The sequence below is a fragment of the Centroberyx gerrardi genome, chromosome 23 (genome assembly GCF_048128805.1).
Source record: "Centroberyx gerrardi isolate f3 chromosome 23, fCenGer3.hap1.cur.20231027, whole genome shotgun sequence".
Classification (NCBI taxonomy): domain Eukaryota; kingdom Metazoa; phylum Chordata; class Actinopteri; order Beryciformes; family Berycidae; genus Centroberyx; species Centroberyx gerrardi.
The window spans coordinates 6,657,583-6,674,314 of record NC_136019.1 but is presented as its reverse complement, the minus strand read 5'-3'; the positions used below and the strand labels follow the sequence as shown (position 1 = coordinate 6,674,314).

General features: G+C 42.0%; 1 protein-coding gene across 3 annotated transcripts in view; it reads right to left on the bottom strand.

Moving 5' to 3' along the window:
- Positions 1-16,732, bottom strand: part of slc12a6 (solute carrier family 12 member 6) — a 41,987-nt gene that overhangs the window by 14,698 nt on the left and 10,557 nt on the right. For 2 of the 3 annotated variants that reach the window (XM_078291608.1, XM_071901365.2), the window contains exons 4-15: positions 16,470-16,598; positions 14,079-14,225; positions 13,589-13,643; positions 10,841-10,971; positions 9,324-9,565; positions 8,294-8,421; positions 7,764-7,943; positions 6,351-6,515; positions 4,962-5,060; positions 2,395-2,452; positions 2,034-2,208; positions 710-828 (exon numbers count right to left, since the gene is read on the bottom strand). In XM_078291608.1, the coding sequence (XP_078147734.1) occupies positions 710-828; positions 2,034-2,208; positions 2,395-2,452; positions 4,962-5,060; positions 6,351-6,515; positions 7,764-7,943; positions 8,294-8,421; positions 9,324-9,565; positions 10,841-10,971; positions 13,589-13,643; positions 14,079-14,225; positions 16,470-16,598 (1,628 nt within the window). Of the gene's footprint in view, positions 1-709; positions 829-2,033; positions 2,209-2,394; positions 2,453-4,961; positions 5,061-6,350; positions 6,516-7,763; positions 7,947-8,293; positions 8,422-9,323; positions 9,566-10,840; positions 10,972-13,588; positions 13,644-14,078; positions 14,226-16,469; positions 16,599-16,732 lie in introns of all 3 variants that reach the window. The other variant, XM_071901364.2, reaches the window with a different exon arrangement.

Here is a 16,732-nt window from a genome sequence, read left to right as displayed (position 1 = left end):
GGATCACATGTTACTAACAAACTGACGTGACACTGTAGAGAGAGTGGGGCGAGTTTCACTTTTTATGTTCTTTCATGAAACATCTCACAACAAAAACGGAGGAAAATGTAACTAAAAATACCTTAAAAACTCACAGGACTCACCTACACACCCACACACACACAAACACACTCGCAACAAACAATGAAACTGAACACACCACAAATCTACAGCCAGCAGGCAGCAGCCCACACAAGCACAAGTGATAAAGGGGGTGAGAGGAAGAGTGAGATCCACAGTTTCTCCCTGTCTCTCTCTCTCAATTCAATTTCTTTTTTCTTTTTTTGTTTCAATCAGCTTTATTTGCATGACAAGTAATACTTATGTTGCCAAATCTTAAATAAACAATGAAGGCAAACATTAATAATCATAAGCAAACAAAATGATTATAACCAACTTAAGAATAAGTGTAAACAAATGCAGATCAAACTGATTATGTAACATGTCTGGAATTTCACCTAATAGGTATTGTAGTTTTTTGTCATTTAATAATGTTACAAATTCACTGTGTTTCTGGATTATTTTTCTCTCTCTCTCTGTCTTTCTCTCGCTCTCTCTCTCCCTCTCTCTTTCTCTCTCTCTCTCACACACACACACACACACACACACACACACACACACACACACACACACACACACACACACACACAGAGAAACATCAGTGTCTCACATGGATAGGATGGGAGCCACCAGATCCAGGGAGGCGATGAGGATCCCCAGCTCGGCTATCAGGGCGGTCAGCAGCAGGGCCCAGGTAGGCTCCCCATTGGCCTTCCCATGGCCAAACACCTGGCACACACACACACACACACAAACACTTGAGTCAGTAGCGTGAAAAAAACAGCGGCAGTCTCATCATTCACACCGGTTTCTGCTTCTTTAGGGATTAGGAGGAGGAGGAGGAAGAAGAGGAGAAGAAGAACAAGGAAAAGGAGAAGAACAAAGTTTTGTCATTCACTCCTGTTTCTGCTTGCTTAGAGATTAGAAGAAGGATATGGAGGAGGAGAAGAAGAAGGAGAAGGAGGAGAAGAAGAACAAAAGGAAGGACAGGAGAAAAAGACAAAGGAGGAGAACAACAACAACAAGCAGGAGAAGAACAAGAACAAAGTCATCATTCACTCCTGTTTCTGCTTGCTTAGAGATTTGAAGGATATGAAGAAGAAGAAGAAGAAGAAGAAGAAGAAGAAGAAGAAGAAGAAGGAGGAGGAGAAGAAGAACAAAAAGAAAGACAGGAGAAAAAGACAAAGGAGGAGGAGAAGAACAACAACAAGCAGGAGAAGAACAAGAACAAAGTCTCGTCATTCACTCCTGTTTCTGCTTGCTTAGAGATTAGAAGAAGGATATGGAGAAGGAGAAGAAGAAGAAGGAGAAGGAGGAGAAGAAGAACAAAAGGAAGGACAGGAGAAAAAGACAAAGGAGGAGAACAACAACAACAAGCAGGAGAAGAACAAGAATAAAGTCATCATTCACTCCTGTTTCTGCTTGCTTAGAGATTTGAAGAAGAATATGGAGGAGGAGGAGAAGAAGGAGGAGAAGGAGGAAAAGAACAAAAAGAAAGACAGGAGAAAAAGACAAAGCAGGAGGACAACAACAAGCAGGAGAAGAACTAGAACAAAGTCTCGTCATTCACTCCTGTTTCTGCTTGCTTAGAGATTAGAAGAAGGATATGGAGAAGGAGAAGAAGAAGAAGGAGAAGGAGGAGAAGAACAAAAAGAAAGACAGGAGAAAAAGACAAAGGAGGAGGAGAAGAACAACAACAAGCAGGAGAAGAACTAGAACAAAGTCTCGTCATTCACTACTGTTTCTGCTTGCTTAGAGATTAGAAGAAGGATATGGAGGAGGAGAAGAAGAAGAAGAAGAAGAAATGTTTATATTCTCCTCACACACACACACAAATAAAGAAAAAGAATGTATTATATATGCAGATGTGCGAAGAGTGTAAAACCTAGACTGAAAATAGTTTAATAAAATCTAAAAAAAACGGTGTCTCTAACCCTGAGGAAGGGGATGATGTTGTCCTTGGCGATGGCCTGGAGGAGGCGGGGCGCGCCGGTCAGCGACTGGAGGCCTGCGCCGCACGTCGAGAAGAAAGAGCCAATCACGATGACCAAGGGGGAGGGCCAGGCCAGCGTCCCCACCACCAGGTTCCCCTTCACAGAGTCTCCAAACCTGCAGCGGGCCACACACACATTCTGTCACATGATCCACTTTATTTTCTTTACAGACTCTCACTGTTCTCACACACATTTGAAACAAGCTTTTTCTCTCTCTTTCACACACACACACACAGACACACCCATCACTAGATTACACACACAGATAAACACACACACACACACTGAGAGGTATACTGACTTGTCTCTGAGCACCACTCCGTCAATGCAGGCCCCAAACAAAACGACACTGCTCAGGTCTGGAGGGACGGCACTCAGGAAAACAAGACACTCGGCAGGCAAATAAAATAAAACGGATATAAATCTACACAAAAGAGTAAAAATACAATTTTCTCCCGACGCTGCAAACCAGAAAACACACGAGCAATGGCACTAAAGTGACAATCATGAAACGATAAAACAGAGCACATGAAAAAAACTAACACATAGAACTCAACAGTGGCTTATAAAGACTTAACGTTACCAAGAGAGGGAAAACAGCTACAATGCTGCATCATAATAAAGAGACAGGCTTCTTAAAAACTCCAAAATTACCTCAAATATGATGACCTAGCAGTTTTTGCCGGAGCACTTTGGTTGTTGAGATGTTGAAAGCAGTAAAATTTTGATCAATTCAAAGGGTCTAAAAGGTATTTCTCTGGAAAATCGTGTTGTAAATCGCGTTTCTTGACAGTTTCCCATCTGTTTCAGAGCTTATATAACAATGCAGAGAGACTAAAATATTACTTTTAGCAGAGGTGTGACCAAGTCAACTTTGCTCGAGTCCCAAGTCTGGCTCAAGTCTAAATGCAGATTACCAAGTCAAGTCCATGTCATTAATGTCAAGTCTCAAGTCTAAATGTAGAACAGCAAGTCAGAACAAATCAAGAGTCCAGTATCAATTTAATATCTTAAAGAAAACTAAATATCTAGGACTTTTCAATGCAATATGGTTTTAATAGGATAAAAACTTAAGTAAGAAGTAAGAGCATCATGAGTTTGATTTCTATAATCAGTTTCAACTTCAATAAATTCAATCATTCCATACAAATTCAGAAAACAGAATTTAAATTCAGTCGTCTGCTGGAACAAATCTCATCACTTTCAATCTGGGTCATTTACACAAACACAAGATCTCAAGTCAAGACTTTAGAAACCTTTTCAAGTCATCAAAGTACAAGTCAGAGTCGAGTCCCAAGTCACCAGAACCCAAGTCACAAGTCTTCTCTTCATGCATCAAGTCAAGTCTCAAGCAATTAAAATTCTGTCTAACTTGAGTCCAACTCATGTGACCTGAGTCCCCATTCGGTCTGAATAAGACTAACAGCTAAATGCCTAAAAAGTAAAAATGTGAAATGTAAATAAATCTCTAAGGAGCAACTTTGTTCTGGGCTTTTTTCTGACTACTTGCTGCTTTCGCCGGGGGATTCTAAGACCAGCGGAATGCGTGGGACCGCTTGTTATGAAATCCCCACGCTTCCTGCAAGACGGCGGGGGCGGGACCTCTGTGCTCTACAGACACTGTTGCATAGTCAAAGCGTGCCTACATGAACAGACTGGGCTGGACTGGACCGACTTCATCGTCAATGGTGGAAATGGAAATTTGTCTTGAGCTTCTCCCACGCACCAGAAGACTGAAAAGTGCTTATATAACGGCTAGTTTTCAGCCGAGCGATCTCATTGGTCAAAGATACAGTCCAACCCAATTGTATACGTACGCCACTTTGAAGAAAACTTTTCGGACAGTGTGCATGCACTGATAACTGGGCTGGCAGTCGATTCCAAAAAGAAGCATTTGGGAATCGAGAATCAACTCCAAAGCTGTGGAGTCGATTCCACACAGCACAGAAAATGTAGATTCCCTGCATGCGCATACTAGTCAATCCCAGAGCCGAATTCCCCTCTGTCAATTCTGATAAACATACCAGTGGCTCAAGTTTGAGAGAGAGTGAGAGAGTAGGAGAGGCAGAGATCAGACCAGGTATTAGACACTGTCGTTGACTGTTGAGAAAATGCCTAATTCTACACCACACACACATCGGTAGCGTGGCGGTATTTTGTCTGGAATCGACTATTGGAATCAACTCCATCGATTCCCAATACTTGGAATCAGAATTAGAGTCGATTCCAACATTTCTATTTGAGGACCCTGGTGGCACAGCTCAGCCTCGCCGTAAAGAACATCCTCTGGGGTATTACTGCTATAATACAACACACGGAAATACAATACTGCTCTACAAAACCAACGAGCGGCAACTGCATGAGTGGTGAAACAGAGAAACATGACCTCAAAGTCTATCTCCTGCCCCCGACAAAAGTATTGCTGATACAGAAGAGGATAGCATTTCATTTAACAGCATTTATAAGATTGATTTTTTTTATATGAAATCTAAACCCCGAGTCAGGATCTTTAACTTTGCAAACACACAAAAAGTAGTTACAGCTATGGCATTTATATGACTGATCTTTGTTTATATGAAATCTAAACCCTAGTCATGTTCTTTCACTTTTCAAACACACAGAAAGTAGCAGTTTGACTTTGTATGGCACAACAGTACAAATAAAATGGTAGTAGCTAGAAACTTGTTATATTACAAAGAATGTTGTTATAACTGTGCAAATTAGTAGAAACATATAAGGAAGTGTAGAACAGAGTTTCCATTTCCACTGGGAACACCATGCTGAAACTGTATGGTACTCATGGTACCGTGAGTTGTTTTGGATAAAAAGCGTCCGCCGAATGAAATGTGTCACATGACAAAAGGATACAGACGAGGGAGGTGGTGAGGATGGCCAGGATGGTTCCTATGGGGATCGAGCGCTGGGCGTCTTTCAGATCCCCCGACCGGTTGGAACCGGCCATGATTCCTGAGGAAGAGGAGGAAATCATTACAATTAACAGAGAATAACTAGTATTAGTAGTATTACTTAGTTCTACTTAGTTAGTTACTTAGTACTATTATTATTTATTACGAAATAGCTTTGTTACTACCATAACTGATTTTGCTGTCAGGTGAAAATCTCACATCTCCCAAATGTCAACTTTTTAGAAACTAGGAAAAACAGCCTTGATTTTAGCTTGACTAACATGCATTTTTTAATTTATCCAGTGAGTTTTGAAAGGTTTGTCTCCGTTGCTGGGTGTAGCTGAGGTTCTGACGAAAAGGGGAACCGCATAAATTCACAAATGAAGAAGTTTGTCGCACACCAAGAAGCCTTAGTCCAGTATTTTTTCCAATAATCAATTTTTATAATAATATTTGTGCAAAAAAATTCAGCAAACATTTCGCCAACAGGCTTCGTCAGGTTCTTCATGAATTTTGAAAGAGTTTCATCAGCCCAAGAAGTCGGAACATTTTCTCAAACCAGAGAGGAGCATGTAATCCTTCAACTGAAGATAAAACATGAAAATCACCAAAATCGGAGTTAACAAGGTTTTCGCATGTTAACAGCGATATTTTGAAGTACAGTACATGCCAATAAAGCTCATGGAACTGAAATCAATTCAAATGAAGTGAACTAAATTGGAAAAAATCGAAGTGAATGGGTGCAGAAATATCCATGAAAGGAGGCCAGACAGAAAAAGAAACATGATAAAGTCAAGATGAAGCGCTTCCTCCTCCTCCTCCTCCTCCTCCAGCCACAGAAGAAGTCAGCATCAATACATCACACCCACTGTTTTCTACCCGCTGATACCTTTTATTAATGGAGCGGTGGCGAGTGGCGATAACCTTTCACAAACAATTGAGTTTCTGTTCATTTTACGTTCCATTTGCAATATTTTCCACGGTATCAAATATATAAGTGTTGCTTAGATCACAATTGTGCAAACTTATAAACCCATAATGTACTAGTGGTAGTATAGTAAAAAAAAAAGAATAATAATCATAGTGCTAATGTAATTTAGAAGGACATTTTTTAAATTGTTTTAGTATTGCTGTTGAGAAAATTGTTGAGACCAACACCCGACTGACCCCCCCATCCTCCCCTCCTGGCGAACGCCGATAATATTGTATATCGCGATATTTTGGCGGGACAGCATCGTGATATTTACATCTTGGATATCGCCTGAGCCTAGTGTTCGGTTTAGCATTACAAGAACACCAAGGGAGTTGTGAACTGTATCAAACACATCAAAGAAAAGCGGGAAGTCTGTACCTGTGACAGATGGGAAGAAGATGCCGACCAATAGGGTGAAGGAGGTGGTGATGTCAGCGAACACGTAGGGCCGCTGATTGGTTGCTGGGTGTGCAATGTGAGAGGAGTTGAGGGAACCTTTCTCCAGCACGTCCCCTCTGGTGAGGTAGGAGCTCCACAGGTTCTCTGTGCATGGAGAAGAGGAAGAGGAAGAAGGAGAAGAAGAAGAAGAAGAAGAAGAAGGAGAAGAAGGAGAAGAACAAGAACAAGGAGAAAGAAAAGGAGAACAAGAAGAAAGAGAAGAAGGAGAAGAAGAACAAAAAGGAGAACAAGGAGAAGGAAAAGAGAACAAGAAAGAAGAAAAAGCAGGAGAAGGAGAAGAACAAGAACAAGGAGGAGAAGAACAAAAAGGAGAACAAGGAGAAGGAGAAGAACAAGGAGGAGGAGAAGAAGGAAAAGGAGAAGAGAACAAGAAAGAGAAGAAAAAGTAGGAGAAGAAGAACAAGAAGAAGAAGAAAGTATTTATAGAGCACCTTTCTTAACACAAATTACAGGAATAAAACACAAATGGAATGAGAATAAAAAGAAACGACACAATTTAAAAGAGCACGGCATAAATTTGATTGCACTTGATTTTAATTTGTATTTGACATGATATAGTTTTATGTTTCTATTGTGTAAGTCATCTTCTTTCTTGTTATTCTGTTGTCCTAATGAATGCTTGATAAATTGCGTCAGTGATGTCACCACTTCTGAGCCTGCTGAAGTGTTCATCAGTCTAATTAAAGCGCACCTCGAGGATTCTCTCACACACACCGACACCTGGCCTGGGTTTCATTTCCCGTGTAGCTCTGTGGCTCTAATGTTTCTATTAAAATGTAAATTGAAACTGCAATTCACAAAATAATGATAGAGCCACAATTATCAATAATTTCTTCACAGATTGGAACTTTTTTGGCAAATGGCTTCCAGTGTTTTAATCCAATTCTCTCCATCCAATCCAATTTAACTGAACTGAAAGTAAATCCTCACCCCCATGTTCATATTTAAGAGAGAAAAATACCCTCATTTACACTGGATTAATGCTACCACATGTGACATAATTCTCTCACCATTTTCCCATTTGTAAGAGATTTGTTTCATAATGAGACCATTTTGCATACACCTGCTCATACAAAATGATTGCTGGCATGAAAGCAAAGCACATCAGTGGTTACTAATTAAGTAATGAGTCATTTTAACACAATTGCTTAGAAAATAGCTGGATTTTTGAAGATGAAGTCATACGTATTTCTGAAATATTAACAGATGAATTTCAGGTAGCAAAATCTTTTCAAAATGGATACATAGCATTTTGGAATTAACTTCTTTATATATGTATGCGCTGTCATACGACTACACATCCTCTGTAACACACACACACACACACCGTACCTGTAATGATCCCGCTGGCCAGGCCGGGGATCCCCGGTATCTGGGAGAATTTGCTGTGAGTGAAGTAGTCGTCGCAGGTGGAGTTGAGCTCCGTGCCCTCGCAGAACTGTTGCCATAGCGACGTGGTCTTCTCCACAGAAACATGGCCGGGGTCAAAGGTCGGGACCGCGGTGCTGTTTTCTGCTGTGGGGAACAAAGGGGATTTATGTTGGTACGGATGTGAGTGACTGTATCTGTGTTCGCCCTAGGGTGTTTCCCTGCCTTACACCCAGTGCATGCTGGGATAGGCCCTACCCCCGTGACCTTGTACAGCAATAAGCAGGGAACAACAATGAAGTAATGAATTATTGAACAATTAAATTAATAATTAAAAAAGTGGAAAGAAAATCTAATTTCATTGCAGACTTTAATATAGCTGAGGTTAGGGAAGAACATGGCGGTGGAAACATGACTGGCCAATATTTCATCAAAGACCAGAATCCGTCCGATACATCGGCAAACCAATACATTGATCTGACCCCGGTACCCACCTCCAGTGAAGGTGAGGTTGGCGTCCTCGCTCCCCATTGGCTCTTTGAGCTGCAGCAGCGTGGTCTTGGCACAGTGGCTGTCGTGGAGAGCGTGGCCGTTGATGGTTCTGTTTCCCAGCATGCACACCCTGCGGACAGGATTAGCGAACCCCATTGGTCAGTCAGAAGAGTGCGGTTCGACAGGATTGGTCAGTTCAGGCGTCAATCAAGAGTGAAAGACGTCAGCAGTGAGGGAAAGTAAGACAGAGAGCTGAGAGAAAATCCTGCTGCTGAAACAGAACTTCCCTGCACTCGATCTAAAACAGAACCTTGTTTATCTGAATTCACTTATGAAAGGAGGTCAGTCAGAAGATTGACAGCAATTTTTTTTTACTCTGGAAGAACATTTCCATTTTATAGCACGCACATCTCCATGGGAGTTAATGAGCAGTCGGAGTACAACATCAGCTGCCCAGGGGATTTACAGTCATTACCAGAACCACCAAAACAGACAAAAATAATCATTTAAATCATGAATAATTTTTATTCTCCCTGGTGGCAGAGTAACATAATATCACCAGGGTCGATTCTGCACTGTTTGTATACATGATAGACATGGACACTGGCTGTCCTATAGAGGCATGTGTGGGGAAAAAGGTGAGTATGTCCTACCAAAGTGAAATACAGCTTTAAATGTTCATGTTTTTCCCAGATTGAATCCAAGCAGTACCTTCTCTCCTCTGTCTCAACTCTGTGCCTCTCAGCCTTCCTACTGCCTCAGTAAAGAAAACAATACTAAGGAGAGACTGCACACTCCCTTTAAAAAAAAAATCAACATTTGTGTCTTTATCTGTAGATGCATTTCAGTCATCCAGGTAGTAAGATGTCCAAAAAAACAACAACAAAATCCACTGTACTTAAAATTTAAGGGTTTACAACGTTTCACCACTCATCTGAGAGGCTTCATCAATTCATCAAGAGTGGTGGGGATTTGGTTTTATTTTTTATTCTATTTTTTGGTCATTTGTGTCTCTCACACGCCGACACTTACGGGAACTCTGGCGGTTTGAAGGCGGAGACCAGCGCTCCGATGTAGATGGAGAGGATGGAGACGATGACGCAGGCGAGGAAGATGGAGGCCAGCTTGTTGACGTACTTCACGCCCACAAAGACCAGCAAGGACATGAGGAGGAGGCAGATCGAGCCGTAGACCCGCATGTTGTTCAACATGGCCGCCCCTTCGCCGTCAGGCTCGCTCGGGACAAAGATGGCGGCCCGGGGCGCTATGTACATCTGGTGGAGAGGGAGGGGAGAGAGAGAGAGAGAGAGAGGTAAGAGAGTGACAAAGTGCAAACAGAAAAGAGAAAGACTAGACAAAGGATGGACAATTTTATGAGTCATGCTAATGAATGGAACGACACGCTATTTAGTCTATTTTAAAAGTGCAAAGCAGACACGTAACCACTGACATACGCATCATTTTGTAGGCGCTTGCAGCTACAACAGGAATAACTGAGTACATGATAATGGGAGGATAATGAGATGACGATAATGGCACCCGGCAAAATGTCGGTGATTACAACGTCAGTGTTTCCTCTGTATTCATTCAGCAGAGCAAGAGCACTCTCACCACAGCTAGAGAACATGGGAAATTAAAACGGTATTATTTAGCCTCTAAGTAGCCTCTAAAACACGGTTGATGTAAAGCTTTTAAATAATCTATATAAAGAAATTATTCGACCGTACACTGTGAGGCTTCGCTGATTAAATACTCGTATCTTAGGCGAACCGGAGGAGGCAACAAGCGAAACGCGTCGTTCGCTCCTTTCATAAGCCTGTTTTGCAAATGCTATAAGAGAAATAAAGATGGGAGTATTTTGTCAGCAAAGCCTCACAGTGTGCGGTTGGATCATTTCTTTATATTGACCATTTTGTATTCCTGCGACTCCTTTGTTTCTAATGGTTTAAATAAAGATTTTGAATTGACTTGTTTTCTGTAAATAGAATTCTAACATAATATTGACATTGTGACACTACTACTACTACGATACTGTTGGTTGTATTAATATGTGATTGAAGCAATCAATTATGGTAATGACTACAGTTGATGTCATTATAAATACTTTAATTTGCATGCTGAGGAAGACCTGACAGCCGAAACAAAGCAAACAAAATAAGAAAGAAAAATAAAATAAGAAGAAACAGAGTGCAGGCGACATTTTTTTTTTTTTTCAAGTTTTCCTGCGACCAACCAGGACCTGGTTATAAGCGGTTGTGCACGGGCGCCTTGACTACTTTTAAATAATCTATTTACTATGATAAATGATACAAAGAAAACACACTTTTAGCATTGCAACCTGCAGTAGAATCATAACTGAGGCCAAAAACATAACGGATGAGGAACCAAAACTGAAATTTCCCCACCGCAAGACAAAATCCAAATCACAGAGGAAACACTGGAGTGAAACAACGCCGCTAACGAAAGCGACGATAGACATAAGGGTGGTGAAGGTGTGGAAGAGGCATGGTGAGGATGACAATGATGACGATGAAGAAGCCACAACCCACCAGAAGGATCTCGATGGCTCCCAGGATGTACATGGCCCCGGCGAAGGTGGTGCCCAAGTAGAAACACAGGCCCACCGCCCCCCCAAACTCTGGACCCAGCGAACGACTGATCATGAAGTAGGAGCCTCCCGCTGAAGTGGGGAGAGAGAGAGAGAAAGAGGGAAGAGCGGAGGGTAGAAGGAGTGAAGAGAGAGAGAGAGAGAGAGATGGAGAGAGGGAAAGGATTGGAGAAAGAGAAAGAAAGGGGGCAGGTTGTACATCAGGGTTGGAAATGGCGAGGAAGAGAGGGAAGGAGACGGGAAGTAGGTTGGAGAGAGAGAGAGAGAGAGAGGGGTTTGTAGGAAGATTGGAGATAGAGAGAATAGAGATAGAAGAGATGGAGAGAAGGAGGTGGGGAAGACATGAAGAGAGCGAGGGAGAGAGGGATGGGTGGTTAGTGACATTATGATGTTAAGAGCAGAGAGAAAGGCAGAGAGAGAGAAAAGAGGGACAGCTGATGAGAGAAGTCATCCTATGCTTGTAGAAATAAGCATAATGTTAAACGTGACACACTGGAGAGAGAAGACAGACCGGACTCTTAGTCAAATCGTATCTGCAAATAACTCCCGGCGTTTGTTTTTCGCTGCACTCAGAGAACCAGAGGGGCGGGGTTTACTGTCAAGTCGACTCTGACAAGCGTTGTGCAAGTTGTAAAGTATAAAAAAAGCAGAAATTGAGTTTGAAATACGTCATCCTGATTGTTTTTAACTTTCTGGTACACACCACTATCCAGCGAGGCAAACCCCACCCACCTGGCACTCCCAAGTAGGTTAAAACAAACAATGAGCATAATTTGCTAATACGATTTGAACCAGTCATAAGACAGAGGATGTGGAGGGAATCATAACAGCAACTACAGATTCACTACAGACTGTGGGCTCAGAATTCGGCGCTTGGTTTCCACAATGAAGCCGTCTATCAAAGTTCATCACTGCTTCACTGTTAGTAAATGAAACTGAGATGATCTAATACAAGGGCAACTGTTTGGGGCAATTCAGAGTGGCAATATTGCCCTCGGTGGGGGCAAATGCACCAAATTTAATGGTTACAGAAGGGGGTTTGTGAGCTCGAGCAGAAGATGTGTGTATCTAGGGCTGGGAGATATGGCTGAAATCAATATCACGATAATCATCATTTTAATCATCATTTTTTTTCGATATATGGCTCACGTACACAAAATCACATGTTAAATAATCAAATCAATGATCATCCCATTGAACCCGAACGGTAATGTTAGGTGTGATGTCAAACAAAACTGAAATTTTCACATAATATTCCTACCATACCTCATTTTGTCAGCGTTTTTAAATAAAATTTGCTTGTTATCATCAATTTAGACAGCAGAATTGTGTGTCACGATATCCCAAAAATCACCATATAATACTGAATTATCACCCAGCCCTACGTGTATCGGTAGGAAAAACAACTTTTCGCGGACAACTTAGTGGGCTGTAAGGAATAAAAGTATAATGACAAAATCCTGTCAGTTGTAATTATTAGTAAAATAATCGTCATCACCTCCAAATGTCGCCCCTGAAGCACGGCTTTTAGTGCTGAGCTGTATTTGGGAAGCCAAGCGCCTTTGGATTACCGACACGTTAACCACAGTGCATCTACACATCAACTACCATCCGAGACTAGATGGTGAGAAAGCATGAGGGCTTGAAGCCGTTCAGGTGAGAGAAGAGCGTGGAATGGTACGTCAAACAAGACATGTTAGAAATCAATTCACTACGTTGCGGAGGATTTGTGCTCTACGTTCAATTATCGAAATGTCACATGTTAGTGGAAACATCGCACTACTTTGACATTTGGGTTTTTTTTTTTCGTCTAGAGGCGTCAATGGCGGATCAATATTCTGGGTTTTCGATGTGTGTACAGACAGAGAGGGAGAGGTAGATAGAGGGAGAGACGGGACAAACAGAAACAACACTCATTAGAAAAAACATACTGCACATGTATATCACTAACAATATTAAACGTGTGCTGGATGACAGGGAGAGAAGAGGGGGGGGGGGGCAGGGAGGAGGGATGGTGGATGTGACCTGGGATTACAATGGGAAGTCCCATTCAAATTAACGTCTAAAATGGTCACTTGGCGGGGCACACTCAAAATGGCTGCCATAGAAAGTTTGATGATCGTCGTGGAAATAAGCTTCAGCTAGCTGCATGAGAGTCAGACAGATTAATCACCATGGCAAAGGATTAATAAAAGTAGAATAAAAACAATTGCAGTTGTGTTGAAAATTTTCAACGTTTTAAATTGTCCAAACATGAAACCAGTGTAGGAAATTTACTTCTTTCCTGTAAGCAACCTCTTGACCCGATGCTGAGGTTGCTTTTTCAGCTTTTATGGGGGCAATTTCATTAATGGCCTTGATTAAGAGCTGACCAACTCACATTAATGTGATTACACTGTGTTGGTTTACAATTTGCTGTACTTTTCAATTCTCTAATTCCCCATGCTGCAACAAACAAAAGCTGTAACATACATCTTTTTTGGCAGACGCTTTCATCCAAAGCTCCTTAAAGTCTTCAAAAGTCTCTTAAAATCTTATTTCCATGACAATGTTATCAAAACTTTAAGGTGGGCTTGTTAAGTGTGGTGAGGGAGTTTACCATGGCACACGAGTTCTATTCAACCCAATTCTATGGGATGGAAGGAAAAGAGAGAGAGGGGGGGGGTAGGGGGGGTGGGGGGAGGAATACCTGGTACAACTCCATTGGTGGCAATTGCACTCATTGATATGGCCGTCAACATCGTCTGGAGAGAGAGAGAGAGAGAGAGAGAGAGAGAGAGAGAGAGAGAGAGAGAGAGAGAGAGAGAAAAAGAGATAGAGACAAAGGGAGAGAGACAGAGAGACAGAGAGGGAGAGAGAGAGAGAGAGAGAGAGAGAGAGAGAGTGAGAGAGAGAGAGAGAAAAAGAGATAGAGACAAAGGGAGAGAGACAGAGACAGAGAGGGAGAGAGAGAGAGAGAGAGAGGGAGAGGGAGAGAGAGAGACAGAGAGATAGAGGGAGAGAGAGACAGAGAGAGAGAGGGAGAAAGAGAAAGAACAACAGCAAGAGAGTTATTTGAGACAGTTAAGAATTAGTGACGTTAGTTTATTAGTGAGTTACACACTCATCATCATTAGCATAACTAGATACCAAAGGGTGTTTTAGAGACTGTGTGTGTGTGTGTGTGTGTGCGTACTCACACAGCAGCAGCACATGAAGACGATACAGAGGCCCTGCAGCACGCCGGCGGTTCCCACCACCCAGGTCAACCGGAGGAACAGGATGACGCCGAAGATGTTCTGCAGGCACGGCAGGTAAACGCCCATGAACGTCCCCATCTGAGGAGACTGGCAGGCGATGGAGGAAAAAAACGATCAATTTCATCAATCATTTGATGGTCAGCAATAGGGCTGAACAATTAATCGAAATTTTATCGAAATCGCAATATGGCCTACTGCAATTTTCAAATCGCAGGAGGCGCAATATTTGTTAAAAGCGAAATGTGTCAAAATACCATTTTAAATTAAATATTGTCGTGTTGCAGAGATGTCCTGGCCTACACATCGTATTCTACAGACTTAAGAAAACATCTTTGTTTGGTACAGATCCCCGCAAAAATCACGCCATAATCATTTTAATACGTTTTTCAATGAAAATGAGAATAATGATGTAAAAATGATCATTCCCTCTAATATCACAAATCATATCGCAATTGCAATATCAGTCAAAATAATCGCAATTAGATATTTTTTCAAAATCGTTCAGCCCTAGTCAGCAACTGATAATTGGGGTTTTTTACAGTGAATCACCTTCAACACTGGCAGGTGGATTTCAAAACTCACCTGCCACTCGCACTATTTTAATTTTACCAGCCAAATATGATTTTTAAAACAACTACCAACCTCCAGATAATAGTTTGGGTGCCTGCCAGAGACTTCATTATTCATCCCCATAGGACAAAGTTATGTTGAATGTTTATATTGAACAGTATATTATTATCATATTGAAGCAGTGTTTAGGTTGAACTCGTACTCTCCCCATCGTCCGCTCTCAAAGTGTGTCCAATCACGCAAAAGTGCTGCAGCGCTCAGCAGGACAGGGTGGAAATTGGAAAAGGGAGAATGTTTCTGAGCCACTATGACAGTCTGTCTAATCTAGGTCAGCCGGCTCCTTATCAGCCAGGATTTGGGTGCAGATCAGGGTCAACTCCTACTGTACTTTCATTTGCAGAGGCAAGAGTCAAGAGGGCAGCAGCACAAAATGGCACTGCCAGAGAGACTTATTTGAAGTATATGTATGTGTGATAATGACAATATTTGCTAAGAAGATGAATTATGAACAACAGTGAAAATAGATAGTAGTCTTTCTTGTTTCTTCCCTGTTTTTATCCTTACGCAATTCAATTCAATTTAAGGTGCTATATTGGCATGAAACACTGAAGTACAAATTCAAATTCAAATGACAGTAATCAAACTGTCAATGAACAATAAATATACAATTGATGTGTCATTAAATTAGTAAATACAACAATGAACAGTCAACCGATTTATCTAAATACATACATTTTACATTCTCAAACAGTGTTGGTCGAGGCAAAGTACGTTTCAGATCGTTCATATGTGGATCAAAGTCCCATGTAGGTATCAAGACGGGAATATAAGTGTTTCTGATTTCACAGATAATATCTCACTTGATGATCACACAGAAAATAACCCCTTGTTTTAATGTATGTAGACGACTGTCTGCTCTATTATTGAAATGACGGGGTGGACTGCCCCACTTCAGTCAGCCTAACAGGATCTCATTTCTACTGGCTTCAATAGAGATTTTTAGAGTCACTTGGTCTAGATGCTGTTTCAGAGGCTTCTCCACTCAATAGAGACATATTTCTGGGGGACACGGTGCATGCTTGTATGTGTGCACCCTGGGAAAGGGGTTCCCAAAGTTTTTCATGTCGAGGATCGCCGGGTAGAGACGTTTTAAACCACAACCTCCCCCCCCCATTCGAGAGGTTTGTCCCATGGGCCTCCACTTGAGAACATTTTTGTTGTCTGTTTCTACTGTAGCTGAGTGTATGCATTCATTCTTTTTTCCAAAATAGACAATGGCAAATTTTTACGCTTTTAATTTGAAGGCAAGATCGCCTCACATTATTCTAATCTATCTCTGGATAGTTTGTGGGAGCTGCTTTGCCTCTCCTACACGGCCAGACACCTCAGTTTGGCACCGCTGGAACTTTGTTTCACTGAGATCAAAGTTTCTCCACGCTGCAGACATTTTTCCTCTCGCCAGAGTCATATCTTATTGCACCAAAGGGCAGCTCATTAAAGTATCGGTATCAGCACAGCTTCATTTGCCGAATCGAATACGAGTACTTGGGAGCCGGATCAACATTGATTCCACCTGTTTGTTATGTGTTTTATTGTGCATTTTCATTGTTTTTACTTACTGGTTTTACCCTTTTTTTAATTTGTTTTTTACTGCAAACACTGTCTGCAAACCAAACCTCCCTTACGGGTTTGAAAGTTTAAAGTTTGATTTATCAATGAAAAGGTTGGTTAGGCACACAGGGCTGCGTGAGTCTCGTATACCTTGCTGGTTTTCCTCTTCTCCCCGATGCTCTCGGCCTCCTCGTGCTCCTTGGCCCCCTGGGTCAGGTTGGTGTAGTTGGCCAGACGGTTGAGCAGGGAAGACACCTTCGGCCGAGTGTCCATCTCCTCCTGGGGGATGAAGATGGCGGGAATAGAGGGAGGAGAAGGGTGGGAGGGGGAGAAGGAGGGAAGGATGGGGACGAAGGACAGGAGAGACGGAGAGGAGAGAGAAAGTGGGAGGAAGACAAGGAGGGAAGGGGAGG